The sequence below is a fragment of the Panthera onca genome, chromosome D1 (assembly GCF_046562875.1).
Source record: "Panthera onca isolate mPanOnc1 chromosome D1, mPanOnc1 haplotype 2, whole genome shotgun sequence".
NCBI classification, from domain to species: Eukaryota; Metazoa; Chordata; class Mammalia; order Carnivora; family Felidae; genus Panthera; species Panthera onca.
In genome coordinates, this window is record NC_138348.1 from 105,131,362 (window position 1) to 105,145,789 (window position 14,428).

A 14,428-nucleotide genomic window follows, 5' to 3' on the forward strand; every position below is an offset into this window, starting at 1 on the left:
TTGGCTACTTTTTGGGTAAATAAAACTATTGATTTCAGTATGTTAATTTTATATACTGTTACCTTATTGCTTATTATTTGAGATTTATCACTAATTCTCTCAAATATTTCCAGGATTATCATATCTGCAAAAAGAAATAGTTTTATTTCATTAGTAAGCCTTGTGCCTCTAAACCAACTTCGCTAGCCTAGTTGTGCCAGTTAATACCTTTGATACGAAGTGGAATGTGGGACGCCTGGGTGGCTCCGTTGGTTCAGCGGCTGACTTCGGCTCATGATCTCATGGTTATGAGCTCGAGGCCCACACAGAGACTGACTGCTTCAGGTCCTCTGTCCCTCTCTCTCTCAGCCCCTCCCTGCTCGCTCGCTCTCGCTCTCAAAAATAAGTAAACATTAAAAAAAAAAAATGGAATAGAGTGGAGAATGGGTATCCTACCCATGTTTCCAGCCCTAGAAAAAATATTTGCAGTGTTTCCCAATTTAGGAAGATACAGGTTTTAGGACTAAGGTATATGTATTTTATCATGTTAACTATATCAATCAAGTCTTATTTTCATGACCATTTTATGAGGAATGGATGTTGAATTTCGATAAAAGTTTTGTCAACCTTCATTGTAATAATCCTATAATTATTTTTCTTGAGATCTATTAATATGGTATATGATACTAACGGATTTCCTAATAAAGAACCTATCTTGCATTCTTGGAATTAAACCCAGGTGATGATAGTGAATTGTATATTTAAAATTTTTTTTAATGTTTATTTATTTTTGAGAGAGAGAGAGAGAGAGAGAGTGTGAGCACAAGCAGGTGAGGGGCAGAGAGAGAAGGAGACACAGAATCTGAAGCAGGCTCCAGGCTCTAACCTGTCAGCAGAGAGCCCAACCGGGGGGCTCGAACCCATGAACTGTGAGATTGTGACCTGAGCTGAAGTTGGGTGCTTAACCGACTGAGGCACCCAGGTGCCCCATGAATTATATTTTTAATGTGGTATTGGATTTTATTTAACAGTGTTATGTTAGTACAATATCTATATCAATATCGATATAGATAGATATAGAATATGATATACAGAGCATTGGGACTATCTGATGATACGTGGCAGTTTGGTAGAATTCCTCTATGAAATAACCTGGAGCTGGTACTTTTTTTGAGGAACAGTTCCTTAATAAGACTCTCTATTTCTTCCATAGAAATTAGTCTGTTTAAATTTTCTGTCTCGATACCATATGGTTTCACTCTTATGTGGATCCTGAGAAACATAACAGAAACCCATGGGGGAGGGGAAGGAAAAAAAAAAAAAAAAAGAGGTTAGAGTGGGAGAGAGCCAAAGCATTAGAGACTGTTAAAAACTGAGAACAAACTGAGGGTTGATGGGGGGTGGGAGGGAGGGCAGGGTGGGTGATGGGTATTGAGGAGAGCACCTTTTGGGATGAGCACTGGGTGTTGTATGGAAACCAATTTGACAGTAAATTTCATATATTAAAAAATAAAAAAAAAATAAAAAATTTCTGTCTCTTTCAATTTGGGTCATCAGCATTTCCCTAGGAAATTATCCATTTCATCAAAGTTTTAAAATGTTTTTTACACAGACTTGCAAAGACTCTTGCGATTTTTTTGTTTCAATGGTTACTTCTCCCTTGTCATTTCTTACTTCGTATACTTGTGCTGTCTCCCCTTTTCTTCTTCATTGTGTTAACTAGCAGTTTGTCTAGTTTGGTGATTTTTTCAAGAAGTCTTAAAAATAAAATGGTTTCAAGAATTGTTGCTATTAAGTTCCTCTAAAACCATGATACCTAGAACCAAACACAATGCTCTCTCTGGGTGTAAAAACCAGACACTCAGCTTCCTCATTCTGTCCTCACATTCTATCCTCCTCCTCCTCCTTCATCTCTCCTCTTCCTCTTCCTCCTCGTCTTTTCTTTTTTTGTTACCACCTCACATTGTTGACTCATACAGTACTGCCAACCAAAACCCCTACGTAATTTTTAACACATTCTACTGTTAAACCAATCTCTTCCATCTTTGTTCTTGTAAAATTGGTCTTCTTGATCCATATTTACCTATAGTAAATTTCAGTTGTGAAATTCCATCTCACAAGATCCTTCTAGATGGTATCATTTCAAGCATTCATTCATTCATTCAAATCAACCAACATTGCTAGGAATTGTGCCAAGCCCAGCTTACAGGCTATGATACAAAGTAATTACAGTGTTGATGGAGAAATACTAACAAATGCTATCTGTGCACAGAAGGAGCAACAGGATGGAAGGATGTGGGGATGAGGGTAGGGTCTAGAGGAAAGGAGACATTTGTGCGGTTCCCTAAGGATGTTTGCCAGTTACAGAAGGGGAGAAGGGCATCCTACAGAGGGGTGGTTAAAAAAAAAAAAAAAGCACAGTGAAGGCATATGGTGTCCTGGAGGAATAGCCAGTTAACAAATTAGCGTGTGGGCAGAGCCATCAGAGGCAGGCAACGATGATGGAGAAACAGGTCAGCACAAGACCTATCTGTGCTCAGACTTTCAGCTCAAAGACCTTCAACAGGAACGTGTGGAGTTTTGAAACCAGAGACTGAAACAGTGAGACCTGCAACTTAGAAAGGTCTACTCTGGACACAGAGGAGAACATGGGGTAGAATAAGAAGCACCCGGATTTGGAGAAACCAGTGAGAAGACCAGGCAATAATTCAAGTGAGAGAAGATGAGAGCCTGAACTGAAGCAGTATAATTAGAAAAGGACAAATTCCAGAAACAAGTCAGATGACTGACAGGACAAAAGCAGCGACAAAAAGAGAAGGTCCAAAAAGTCATACCTGAGGGATGGGGATGCTTTAACTGAGATGGAAAATATTTGAAGAGCAAATAGTTCAGTTTTGACAACAGTCTGAGCTATTTGAAGCAATAGAGCAAAGATGTTCCACAGCAAGTTGGCAAAACACAGGTACTAGAGCACAAGAGATGGGGGAGGGGTGGGAGATGCATGTTTGAGGGTATCTGTGTGTGACAGGTATAGACTAGGTGCAAGGAAGACCGGAACTATGACCTATTGAGTGCTTGCTACCTACCAGGACTGTGCTAAGCACTTTACCACTTTATTTACTTACAAAAATAAATATATAAAAATATTTTAATTTATATATACATAAACAATATACATATTTAATATTGATTTATTAACCATCCCCCCCCCCCCAATGCATACACACACAATCATCCTCATTTTACACATGTGGAAACCAAAGTTTAGAGCAACAACATGCCCAGGGTCAAAGGGCTGCTAAGTGGAAGAAAAGGGATTTGAATTCAATGCTGACTCCAAATCCTGGGATCTTACAACACCCCAAAAATTAAACTGAACTATAAAAAGTTTTTTGGCAAGAAAGGGAGTGGAAGGAGCACCAAAGGGAAAGAAGAAAATGAAAGTGTACTAACTGCCAATTCTTGTCAGTCATTGAATGAAGCACTTTTTATGTACTATCTCCTTTAATCCCCATACCCGATCGCTAAAGCCTATGTTATTAGCCCCGTTTCTTATATAGGAGACTTTGCTCAAGGCCATAGCACTGGTGAATGATGAAAAAAGGGATTTGAACCCACTCCACCTTACTCCAAAGAATATAATGACATGAGCAAAAATGAAATTATTGGAGTGCCTGGCTGGCTCAGTCAGTAGAGCATGAGACTCTTGATCTCAGGGTCATGAGTTCAAGCCCCATGTTCGGGGTAGAGCTTACTATAAATAAATAAATAAATAAATAAATAAATAAATAAATAAATAAATAAAATTTTAGAATAAGTGATCCAATGAATAGAAAAAAAATCAGGAGAAAGTGTTATGTAGGAATCCAGGAATGAGAGAATTTTAAGACGGATGGTCAGGAAGGTCAAATGCTGTCAAAAAGTCAGGCTAAAGACCGGAAAGCCCATTTCGTTGAATAATTAACAGGCTCTGGTGACCTTTTTGAGCACAGATACTGCAGAGTGGTAGATGAGAAGTCAGACGGCAGTGAACCCAGTGAACCTAGAAGACACCAGGAAGTAGGAAAGCAGGAACATTGGGGGGAGGAGAGAGGGTGTGAGCTGGAGCGCAAGGGGGGTGAGGGAACAAGGGTGTCTCGGGATGGGAAGACACTGCAGGCAGAGATGAGGGCTTGGTGAAGGAGAAACAGACTCAAGGGGAGGGTGAGTGATGTGGCAAGGTTTCAGAGGAGAGGACTACATCCTCCTCTGTGAGGAGGTGGGAACAGGTACCTATGTGGGGAAGTTAGGAGATGGGGAAGAGGTGTAATTGGACTAAGTAACTAACGTGAGTTTGCTCATGGGTGAGTCACATATAGAAACCACAGCAGGTGGAGCTGTGGCACAAAAGAACCTTTATTTGCAGCAAATTAAGGAGATCTAGGGAATAACTTGCAAAGCTGAAACTCCCTGAGGAAGGGCGGATGGGTTCCTTTCCTTTAGGGTTAGGATGAATATTTAGAAGAGGGAGCCTTTGTCATGGTGTGTAGATGTGGGCATAAGGTCACACATGCAGCCTCAGGTAACTTGCCTATACGGGCATTGCATGTTATGTAAATGAGGCTTGTGCTCCTCCTTGGGCAGATATTTTAGTATGATAATGAGATGAAGGAACTGTCGGGCATCCCATGGGTCAACCCACCGTCTATCTGCTCAGGGGTGTCAGGGGTTAAGCTCAAACTGGTCTGGGCAGTATTGCTTCAGGGGTAGTTTCTTGGTTTAGGCCCATGGGGTCTTTAGCCTGAGTTAAGAAATAAACTGGAAAGAAGAACTCAAGGAAAAAATGTAGGACAAAGATCAGTGGGTCTAGGCAGGTCTACGATGCAGTAGGTCCACTAGCTGTGGAGAGTGAGAGGGAGGAGCAGAATGAAGGAGGCTTCGGGAAGGGATGCTGTGGGAAGCTGGGAAGAACAGTGACTGCTAAAGATGTCCCGGCAACACCAAAGACTCAGCCAGGGGTGCAGACCAGGATTCTGTAACTGAATCTATCAGCGAAGCTGCACGATCTCCTCTAACACTGCTCGGCAGGCCTGCCGGAGAGAACCAGGGATGGGCTCATCCAGGACAGGCAGCAATCAACCAAAGCAAAGGGAGTGCGGGAGGTGGTGAGAGTGTCTTTCAAGTGACTGCTGGTGGCATCTGCACCGGGGACAGGAGGTCAAAGGAGCGCTGAGAACCTGACAGGACAGAGAAGGCTGATGAGATTGAAAACGGGTTTGATGGGAAGGAAGGAGTGTGGAGATTGGGGTTGTGAGTGGAGAGCGCAGTCTCAGAGTTCAAGATGTCAAGGGTAGGACCCTCCTGTGGAATATGTCCCAGGATGTGGCTTTGCTGTGGTAGCACAGAGGGACAATCACTGCAGTGGGGAGGGGAGGCTAGACTATCTTCATCTCGGGGCCTGAAGGCAGTCCAGGAGAACGGTAGGGATCCAAATGCTGAGCACAGTTCCTATTCTGCCCAGATTCAAGTCATTTTAAAAACTCAGAAGCATGAAATCATTAATAAAATGAAAGCATTAATATCACTGATCATCATTGGTTGAATCCTTGATAAAAATCTTTTTGGTTGAAAAATGTCATGTCACTACTATGTCTGCATGTTGACAGAGACCTCCTCAATGGCATCTAACAAAGTGACCGCAGAATCACAACTGAGTGGGGCCACTCTCATCCACAGGTTAGGGTGCCCCCGCTTTAGGTCTCTGCTTAGCCAGCAAGTCGGATCGGGGAAGCTGAGCACTAAGCCAAACCTCCTCTTTGATCTGAAGGCATCTGTACCTCACACCCAAGGGGAAGGCCAGACCCTGTTCTTGCTATAAATGCCTACTGCTGGCTCTGAAAAAAGGATTTGAAGGACAAAGTAGACACCAGGAGAACCAGCCACACCACCCACTTCCCCCACAAAGATGTTTATCTTAAAAGAAGCCTGTGTTGCAAGCCTAGGCCCTGAGTAGCAATGCTGCTTGGCTTTAAAATTTACTAGAGTTCGTCTGCAGCAGATGAAATACCATATGCTTTTGCAAGAGGCTGTTACTCTCTGGGGATTGGACTGGTAGTTTTATTTTTCTCTTTCTTCTCATCCTTGTCCTTGTCTTCCTCCTTCTTCTCCTGTTACTCTCTGGGGGTTGGACTAGTAGTTTTATTCTCCTCCTCCTCCTCTTCCTTCTTTTTTTGGTCCCATAATCGTTTCTCAAATTATAACCCATGTGAAAGCCAGATATGTAAAATAGGGAGAAGGAGAGATTCCCTGATTAGGGCCAGGGTGAGGGATCCAGAGCCTAGCTCATCCAACCCTCTTTTTCTCCACCTCCAACTCCCTACCCTAGCCACATGAGATAATGTCTTAAGGGGTTCTTGCAACAGGTGGGGGAAAAAAAAACCCACGGAATTTCATTTACTTCTAGCACTATCATTTTATTAGTCAATTATTCCGTGAAGACAAGATGCCAATAGGTTCAGCAAAATGAAAATATCTGGAATATGAAGATATACATCTTGATCGTGCCCCTAGTTCTTGGTCTATTTCCAAAAACAACAGGTGGAGAATCACAACAGGACAGCAGATTCAAATCAGGCCCACACGGTGGTGGAGCTAACGGCTCTCGGGGTAGCTGCCCAGGTCACAATGATTCCCCTTCTATAGAAACACACACCATCTGCATACACAGTGATGGGCCCTAGGTCTGGGCTGGTATCACATCACCTCCTCCAATGGCCACAGCTGATTGGTCCAGTTGAGTTGACTGTTCAAGTCCAACCAATCTCTGGAATTTTTTATCTGGCCTCCAGGAATAGAATCAGTCTCCTTCTCCCCACCCATCTTTCTTTGACAAAGTTGTAAGACATAAAACTTAGATGTTGCCATAGACCGTGATCCCCACCTGAGAGAGAAAAGGCATATAGAGTGAAAGGGAATAAAGCCACCCACAGAAAGAACCAGAGAGAAGTGGCAAAAAGCAGAAAAAGGGGGCCTCCAGTGTTTGAGTTCTTGATTTTCATTGGGACTCTGCTCCATTCTTGCCTTTCCATGGTTTAATTTTTCAGCCTTTCCTTGGATTCCATGAATCAGTAAATTCCACTTTCTATTTCTGCTAGCTCAAGTTGGGTTCTTGGCACTTGCAATCAAACTAATAAAAAAAGCAAGACAATAAAATACACCATGTCAGTGACAGAACTAATCTTGGTCCAGATTTAACATCTCTAACTTGTTCTGAGGAAGCTGGAAAGATACCTGTGTAATCCAGAAGTCTAGAAAGAGGCTTTTTGTGCCAGTCCTTTGAGTCGGGCATCAGGGGGAAGAAAAGTAGATACAGCAACACTCCTCAGCTGTCTGAGCAGGATTTTGGCTTGGTGAGACCGAACGGCTGTAAAGCTGTGTCAGCAGTGGTAGCACCAAAGAGTGGCTGGTGTGGGCGGCCCTTAGCAACCCCATAATCTCCATCAGCTCCCTCGAAGACACTCCAAATAGCCCTACAATATAAGTTAAAACTCTTCCAAGTAGAGACAGTTCTGTTCACCATCTTCACCCATATAGGAATCTTGACCTTGAGACCACTCTTGTGCCAACTGTAACTTTCTTTCCTGTTTTTCTTTGGGACCTGCCCCTCCTTCCAAACAAGTTTGCAAACCCAGCCTCTCCTCTCTGTCTCCTCTAAGTCTCAAGGTCAAAGAGACTTCCTGCAGGGGACTTGTTTGGTTAGACTTGCAAAAGGCACTGACTGGGCTTTACCAGGAAAGTCTATGATTTACTGTTCCTAGTGTAGAAGCATCCAAAAGTGAGCTCTGTGGCTCCCTGCTGGGAAGCAAGAAAGGCAAACAAAAAAAAGCAGCAGGGCTTTGGTGGTGTGCTAGAGTTCAGGAGGAGATCTGACTGGCTCAGGAAGGAAATCAGCTTCACAGTGAAACCAGATTCCTGTGTGGAACTGAGACCCTCCAACTACAGAAGATGAGGGGGTGGGGAGACCCTGCTGAGAAACTGGGGGGAAGGCAGGTTTGGAAACCTTGAGTTCTTCTTGGCCTGAATTCTGCCAGGAAGAGAACATAATATGGTATAGCTTTTCTGTTAACTCTTTCAGGCCTTTACTGAGCCAGGAAAGGCTACTTATTCATTGAACCTGGTGGCTAATTAGGTAAAAATAAAGATCACAAGTAAAAATACCATTAAATTTCTTCTTCCCATATAGGCAGCGCTCTTCACATTAGAGTTCAGCCTGGTGGTCAAAGGATAATATTCCACAAGGTGAAAAACCGAAGATTTTCTTTTTAAAAAAAAAAAAATTTTTTTATTAGTTTTATTTTTGAGAGGCAGAGAGAGACACAGCGTGAGTTGGGGAGGGGCAGAGAGACAGGGAGACACAGAATCTGAAGCAGGCTCCAGGCTCTGAGCTGTGAGCACAGAGCCCGATGCAGGGCCTGAACTCATGAGCCGCGAGATCATGACCTGAGCTGAACCTGGACGCTCAACCAACTGAGCCACCCAGGCGCCCCAAAAACCAAAGATTTTCTGAAAGATTTCATCTCCTAACCTTATCTTTTTAAAAAAATGTTTATTTATTTTTAAGAGGGAGAGAGAAAGAGAGCACACACACTCAAATGAAGAAGGGGCAGAGAGAAAAGTAGACAGAGGATCCAAAGCTGGCTCTGCACTGACAGCAGAGAGCCTGATTCAGGGCTTTATCCTACAGACCATGGGATCACAACCTGAGCTAAAGTCAGACACTCAAAAGACTGAGCCACCCAGGTGCCCCTCCTAACCTTATTTTAAAATTTCCACTAGTTGCAAGTTCCACAAACACTTTGTTCCTTCAGTACAAGTTATAAAGTAAGTGCTCAATAAATGAATGTGAATGAATGAATGAATGGGACATCACTATATAAGTCTACAAGTGTCGCCTATCCTAGAAACAGGTCATGGAGCGACTCTTAGAGCCTTTGGGATTGGTTCCCTATTCCCTTACCATCCCTGACCATTGAAGGTCATGTTCATTACCACTTAAATGGGGCCTGGTTGGGGGTTAACATACAAGGAAATATATTCAGTAAAGTGTCATTTTGAGACTCTGGTCCCTGCAGCCTACACAAGGCCAGTAATGGCCAGTGAAGCATTTGCGGTGCTCCCCAGTCTCTCTGAAGTGCCTAGGGGAGTGGTACTTGGCAAACAGCACCCTATCACTGCTCCACACGCCTGGCCAGCCCTTCACTCACCATGAGGAACAGAAAGCTGCCTGATAGCTTGCTGCCTGGGAGCATCTGTTTAGCTGGCATTGACTCCTGTGGGAACAAAGCCAATGAGCCTGGGTGAGGAGAGGAGAAATCAGTCAAGATTAGAAGAAGGAGAGGGAGGAGGAGGAGGAGGAGGAAGAGGTGGTGGTGGTTGGGGAGTGTAGTGCTTTGTTACATTGAAGACTTAATGGGCCTTTTAATTTCTACAGCAAAGCACAGAGGAATTCATTGTGGAAATATCTGGAAGCCTCTGGTTGGCCCCATGTTGCAAACCCTACTTCATGGAAGCATGGGGCAGAGGGGTGAGGTTTGCTGCAGCGTTCCACGCTTTCTACGTCCCCCTTAGGGGACGACACCAGACAAAGACTCTTCTTGAATTTCTCAGGGACCACCGTGCGGATGAATTTCCATGTGGGAATACAAATGTCTACTATTCTACCCGGAGGGAAACTAGTAAGGAAAGTCTTCCAGGTCACACGTTTTAAAAATGAAGGTTCAGACAAGTCATTTCCAGTTGACCAACCCTTTAATAAATCATTCCCCATAACTTTCAGCCCCTCAGGCCATTTACACAACAGCCAGGCTCAGGTTCACCCTGCCTGACAAATAAGATGTCTACAACACCACAGTTTCCCCGGGTTTGATACTCTGAATATTTACTTTATTTTCACTGACCTATGAGCTCCACTAAGGAACAGACTAGATGTTATTTGACTTCTATTTCCAGAGCCTGGCAAGGTGTCTGGTAAACATAGCAATTCAGTGAATGTCTGTTGAGTGAGTGCTTCCATGCATGTTTTTACCATGCGGGGAAAAAAGTCTGGTCTCAGCGAGCAGGTAGGTTGGTAAATAGTTGGTGCTTTTCAGGATAACATTAAGTAGAAGCTAGCCCTATGATCTCCCATGAACACTACCCCTTTTAGGATGCTTACCACATTAAGCATCCCATTACGGTTTTTTTCAGTACACCTACAAATTACTCCCTGTAACTTCCTTGGAAGCAAGAACCAGGTGTTCCTGCTTCAATTATTTCATCCATCCCTTTGCCCGGTAAATGAACCAGACAACTGAATGAGTGAATGTTTATTAGCCAAACCATAATAAAGCCTCAGGTCTATCAAAATCTTCCAACACAATCACTGAAGTCTTTTTAAAAGTAAGTTCAGCCGCCCGAAAAACACTTGCAGAAATGAATGTTGGCACATCAGCCAAAGACAACGCTCATATGACGACATCAACACCAAGTAGCAGAAGAAAAAAAAAGCTTTAAGGCACATGCAGAATGGGAAAAATGTGCAACATGGAAAGCCTGGCCAGGCCCAGAACACAGGAGACAGGGGATGACAGCCAGGGTAGGCTACAGAATATGGCAGCAGCCAAAATTTGTGGATAATTCACAATGCAGATTAACCATGTCAATGAAAGGAACTGCATTCACAGCACTGACATAGATCAAGTCTGTGGGTAATTTGTCAGGTGTGTTGAAGCCAGGGATTTGTCCAGGGAATGTGGAAGAAAGTGGTCATGCATGGTGGCAAATGGACTGAGAACAGAGGCCAACAATGTGTGGAGGGAAGCCTTGATTCAGAAGGCAGGGTTTTTCTCTGCTGCAGGATTCCCTTATAATTAACCAATTAAGGCCAAAGCTTCATTTCCTGTGGCAGTTTTCTCTGCCACACAGAATGAGGTCACAGCCCTAACCACACAGATCTATAGAGCATCTGGGTGATGAAGAATGGCTTCAGATATGCTTGGATCATTCCCCGGAGATGATTGGACACATGTGTGGTATTCTTAGCCTCAGTAGGAAGAGTTTCCCAGAGGAATCAAAGTGTATTCTGACACCAGCTTTTAAGTCCTTATTTACATCCTTATCACATGACTCTAACAAAAGAGATAGAATATTACTGGATCTATTAAGCAACCCTAGAAGCTGCAATAGATCAATCAGGCCTCCATCAAGTCTGAAATAACCAATTGTAGCATTATTCTGTACCACTAAATGTGATTCTCTATGTGAAAAGAATTATTTTTAACATTTATTTTTGAAAGAGAGAGACAGAGCATGAGTGGGAGAAGGGGAAAGAGAGAGGGAGACACAGCAGGCTCCAGGCTCTGAGCTGTCAGCACAGAGCCCTATGCGGGGCTCGAACCCACAAACTGGGAGATCATGACCTGAGACCAAGTCCTGCACTTAACCGACTGAGCCACTCAGGAGCCCTGAAAATAATTATTAATATAACTTATTATGTATGTGAAAGAATTATTTACACTCTAAGGAGCCACTGGGATTTAACAAATCACTGTTAGTATTGTTTAGATGATGTCAATTTCTGAGAGAAACCATAAGTATTTATTGGCTATCAGAATTCTACAAACAGAAGAATCTACAAATAGAAGGGATGGATTGTACCTAAGTCTGTGAAAGGAGTGGAGGGAAACTGACAGGATGGGCAGAAAAATCAAATATCAGAGAGGGACAAGAGGCATTGCTGCATTATTCTAGATGAGTTAATTATAAATTGGTGTGTGTTGTTTTGGCCAAGAGACTGTGTTACCACCACAAGCAGAAAACTCACCCGCTGTCCTTTTTCCTTACGTTTTACAAGAATGGGAGGTCAGAGGATATTTATGGAAGCACATTAAAGCATGAAAATGCAGCCAAGCCTTTTGCCTCTTCAGTTTACCCGGCTTTTCAGCTGAAAGGTTCAGGGGTAAAAAGGATGAGAAGGCAAAGGCTAGGGCTGACTATGCTGCTTTCCTCCTCCTAATAAGACAGTGGGACCCGATACTGGGGGTGGGGCTGGGGGGGGGGGCAGAGTTAAAAAAAAAAAAAAAAAGCGGGGGAGGCCATGGAAGGACCTAACGAGCTTGTGCCACAATTAGTGGATAAGTCAAATGATAGGAAGCCTGAGACCAGGAGACGCTCAGAGGCCAAGAGTGAGAGAAGAGGAACCCGGAATACCGGTAGCATTCAAAGAGGTGGCTTCCTGGCTTGTGTGTGTTTCATGTCTCAGAGTGTAGCTTTCTTAATAATCTTTCTTAATAATCCGTTCAGGGAGGGCTGGTGCACAATGAGGAGCCCTGCAGTGCAGGCAGGATGCAAGCCCTGCCCTTCGGGGAAGGTTGTGACATCCCTCAGCCAGAGGAAAATTCCGACTCCCTTGATGAGGTGAGGACAGCATTTCTACAGTTTTCCTCTGTGTCAGGAACAAGGCTGGGGCACAGGGGCCAGGGCTGGTAAGATTCTGAGACAGGTGAGCTGCAGGGCTTCTTAATTAGAAACAAGAATTGAGGAAAGAGCCTACAGTGCAGAGGGAGAAAGACAATCTCATGCGCAAATTCATGAGAAGGGTAGCCTCTGGGGAAAAGGCCAGGATTGGAGGGGTGGCCAAAGGCACTCAGTCTTGTCTGTAATGTTCATATTTAAGAAGACAATGTATTCATGTGTTAAACTAATCTTTAAAAAGTCTTATATTTAAGAGAGACATAGAGGGAAGTGAGGGAGAGGTAGGAAGAAAGGATGAAAGACACAACTAACAGCCTAGGTCTCCTTGTAAAGGTCTCCCTGGATGCTGGAATAAGGCGACCCACAGGGGTGGGGCTCAGAAGCAATGGAAGACACATGGAGCAAATCACAATGGGGTAGGATCCTAATCCAGAATTCCCTGGGTCACAAAAGGGCATGGAAGAAACAACAACAGAATTCTGATATAAAACAGTGAAAAGAAAAAGCACCTTCCCCCCCCCCCCCCCCCCCCCCCCCCCGGAGTCCTAGCACATACTGCCTGTCAGATTGACGGTCCAGTTCCCCACTCTTACACAGTACGGAATGAATTCCCACTTCCCGGAACTGGGCCCAGAAACTCAAGCAACCTCTCTGCTCTTAGGTCCTCTCTGCCAACCATGCCCTTGATTGTGGAGAAACCTACAGCCTGGGAATTGGAAAGAGATATAAACAGGAAGGCGGCACTTCATGTGGACCACCCTGCCCTCAAACTTTCTACCAATGCAATTCCACCCCACCCCTAACTTGGCCCACCCAGTAAGCTCCTGAAGAATGAATACTTCTGTCATACATTCAGGGGCTTCCCTCTGAAGGGGGGCTTTCTTGGGGAGAATGCCCGGGAAGGGTGGAGACCACCTCGCTTGAAAGGAGATGACCTCTAAGTTTGTGGTCCTGTCTGCTGGGCTCAGGTGAGCCACCAGGGAAAGGCATCGCCCAGCTTAGCTGTAGGTAGGGGGCCCTTCTGATTTCTCCGTTAGCCATCTCGTCTGCACCATACCCACTACTTTAGCCCCTTAGGGCTCTGCAGGGGAACTGATCTGGGATCCCCTTGAGGACGGGGGGGGGGGGGGGGTTCGTAGAACCCCTTCTAGAGATTAGGCGGGAGGCGCTGGGGGAGGGGAGCTGGGAGTGGGAGGAGCAGACAGTTACCTCATTGAAGCCCTCCTGCAGGACGTCCAGTAAGTTCCCCCGGGTCAAGCAGGCTAGCATTGTTCCTGGCGGGGGCTCCCGGGCGGGGTCTCCAGGCCAGGCGGCCGCCGCCACCGCCTCCTCCCTCTGCACACAAAGACTCTCCGCTCAGCTCACGGGGATCTCTCCGGAGTCCCGCAGGCCACTTACTGGAAACCTAGACCGGAGCCAAACTAGCGGCTTCCACTGGGCATGCTCGCACCGGGGCCTCTGCCGGAGGGGCCCGGGCGCTGTCGCGGTTCCTATAGAAACAGCTGGGCGCGCAAAGGGTGGAGGGGCGCTGGCTGGCAGCCCCCCGCCCCGCGTGCGTAAGGGGGAGCACCGCGGGCGCGCGCGCGCGCGCACACACACAAACACACAAACACACACACACACACACTACGTACAATACACACACAACAGGCTGGGGGCGGGCGTGTGTGCCTACGCTGCAGACACACACCAGGCCTTCAGGCGGGCGTGCCGGTGTGTGCGCGCCCTGCGAGCAAACACACACGTGAGCGCACACACATACACTCGTTGACACACCAGCAGGCGTGCCGGCGTGTGCATGTGCTTGCAATCACACACTAGCATACCACCAGGTCTGGAGGCAGGCGTGCTGGAGTGAGCGCGTGGACACACACACACACACACACACTCTTTCTGCTGATTTAAGGCCAAGTGCCCCACCACAAGATGGGTGGGGAGGGGAGTGAATCAGGATTTTTTT

The 14,428-nt window shown here is 45.4% G+C and overlaps 1 protein-coding gene across 10 annotated transcripts in view; it reads right to left on the minus strand.

The window, feature by feature from the left end:
- The window catches only part of DIXDC1 (DIX domain containing 1), a 73,624-nt gene that overhangs the window by 50,552 nt on the left and 8,644 nt on the right, over window positions 1-14,428 (minus strand). For 2 of the 10 annotated variants that reach the window (XM_078432733.2, XM_060604690.3), the window contains exon 1: window positions 13,678-14,044. The exons of 1 other annotated variant lie outside the window; for it this stretch is intronic. In XM_078432733.2, the coding sequence (XP_078288859.1) occupies window positions 13,678-13,737 (60 nt within the window). In that variant the 5' untranslated portion in view covers window positions 13,738-14,044. Of the gene's footprint in view, window positions 1-13,677; window positions 14,049-14,428 lie in introns of those variants that run through there. 7 more of the 10 variants (XR_013550020.2, XM_060604689.3, XM_060604687.3 and 4 more) reach the window with 7 other exon arrangements.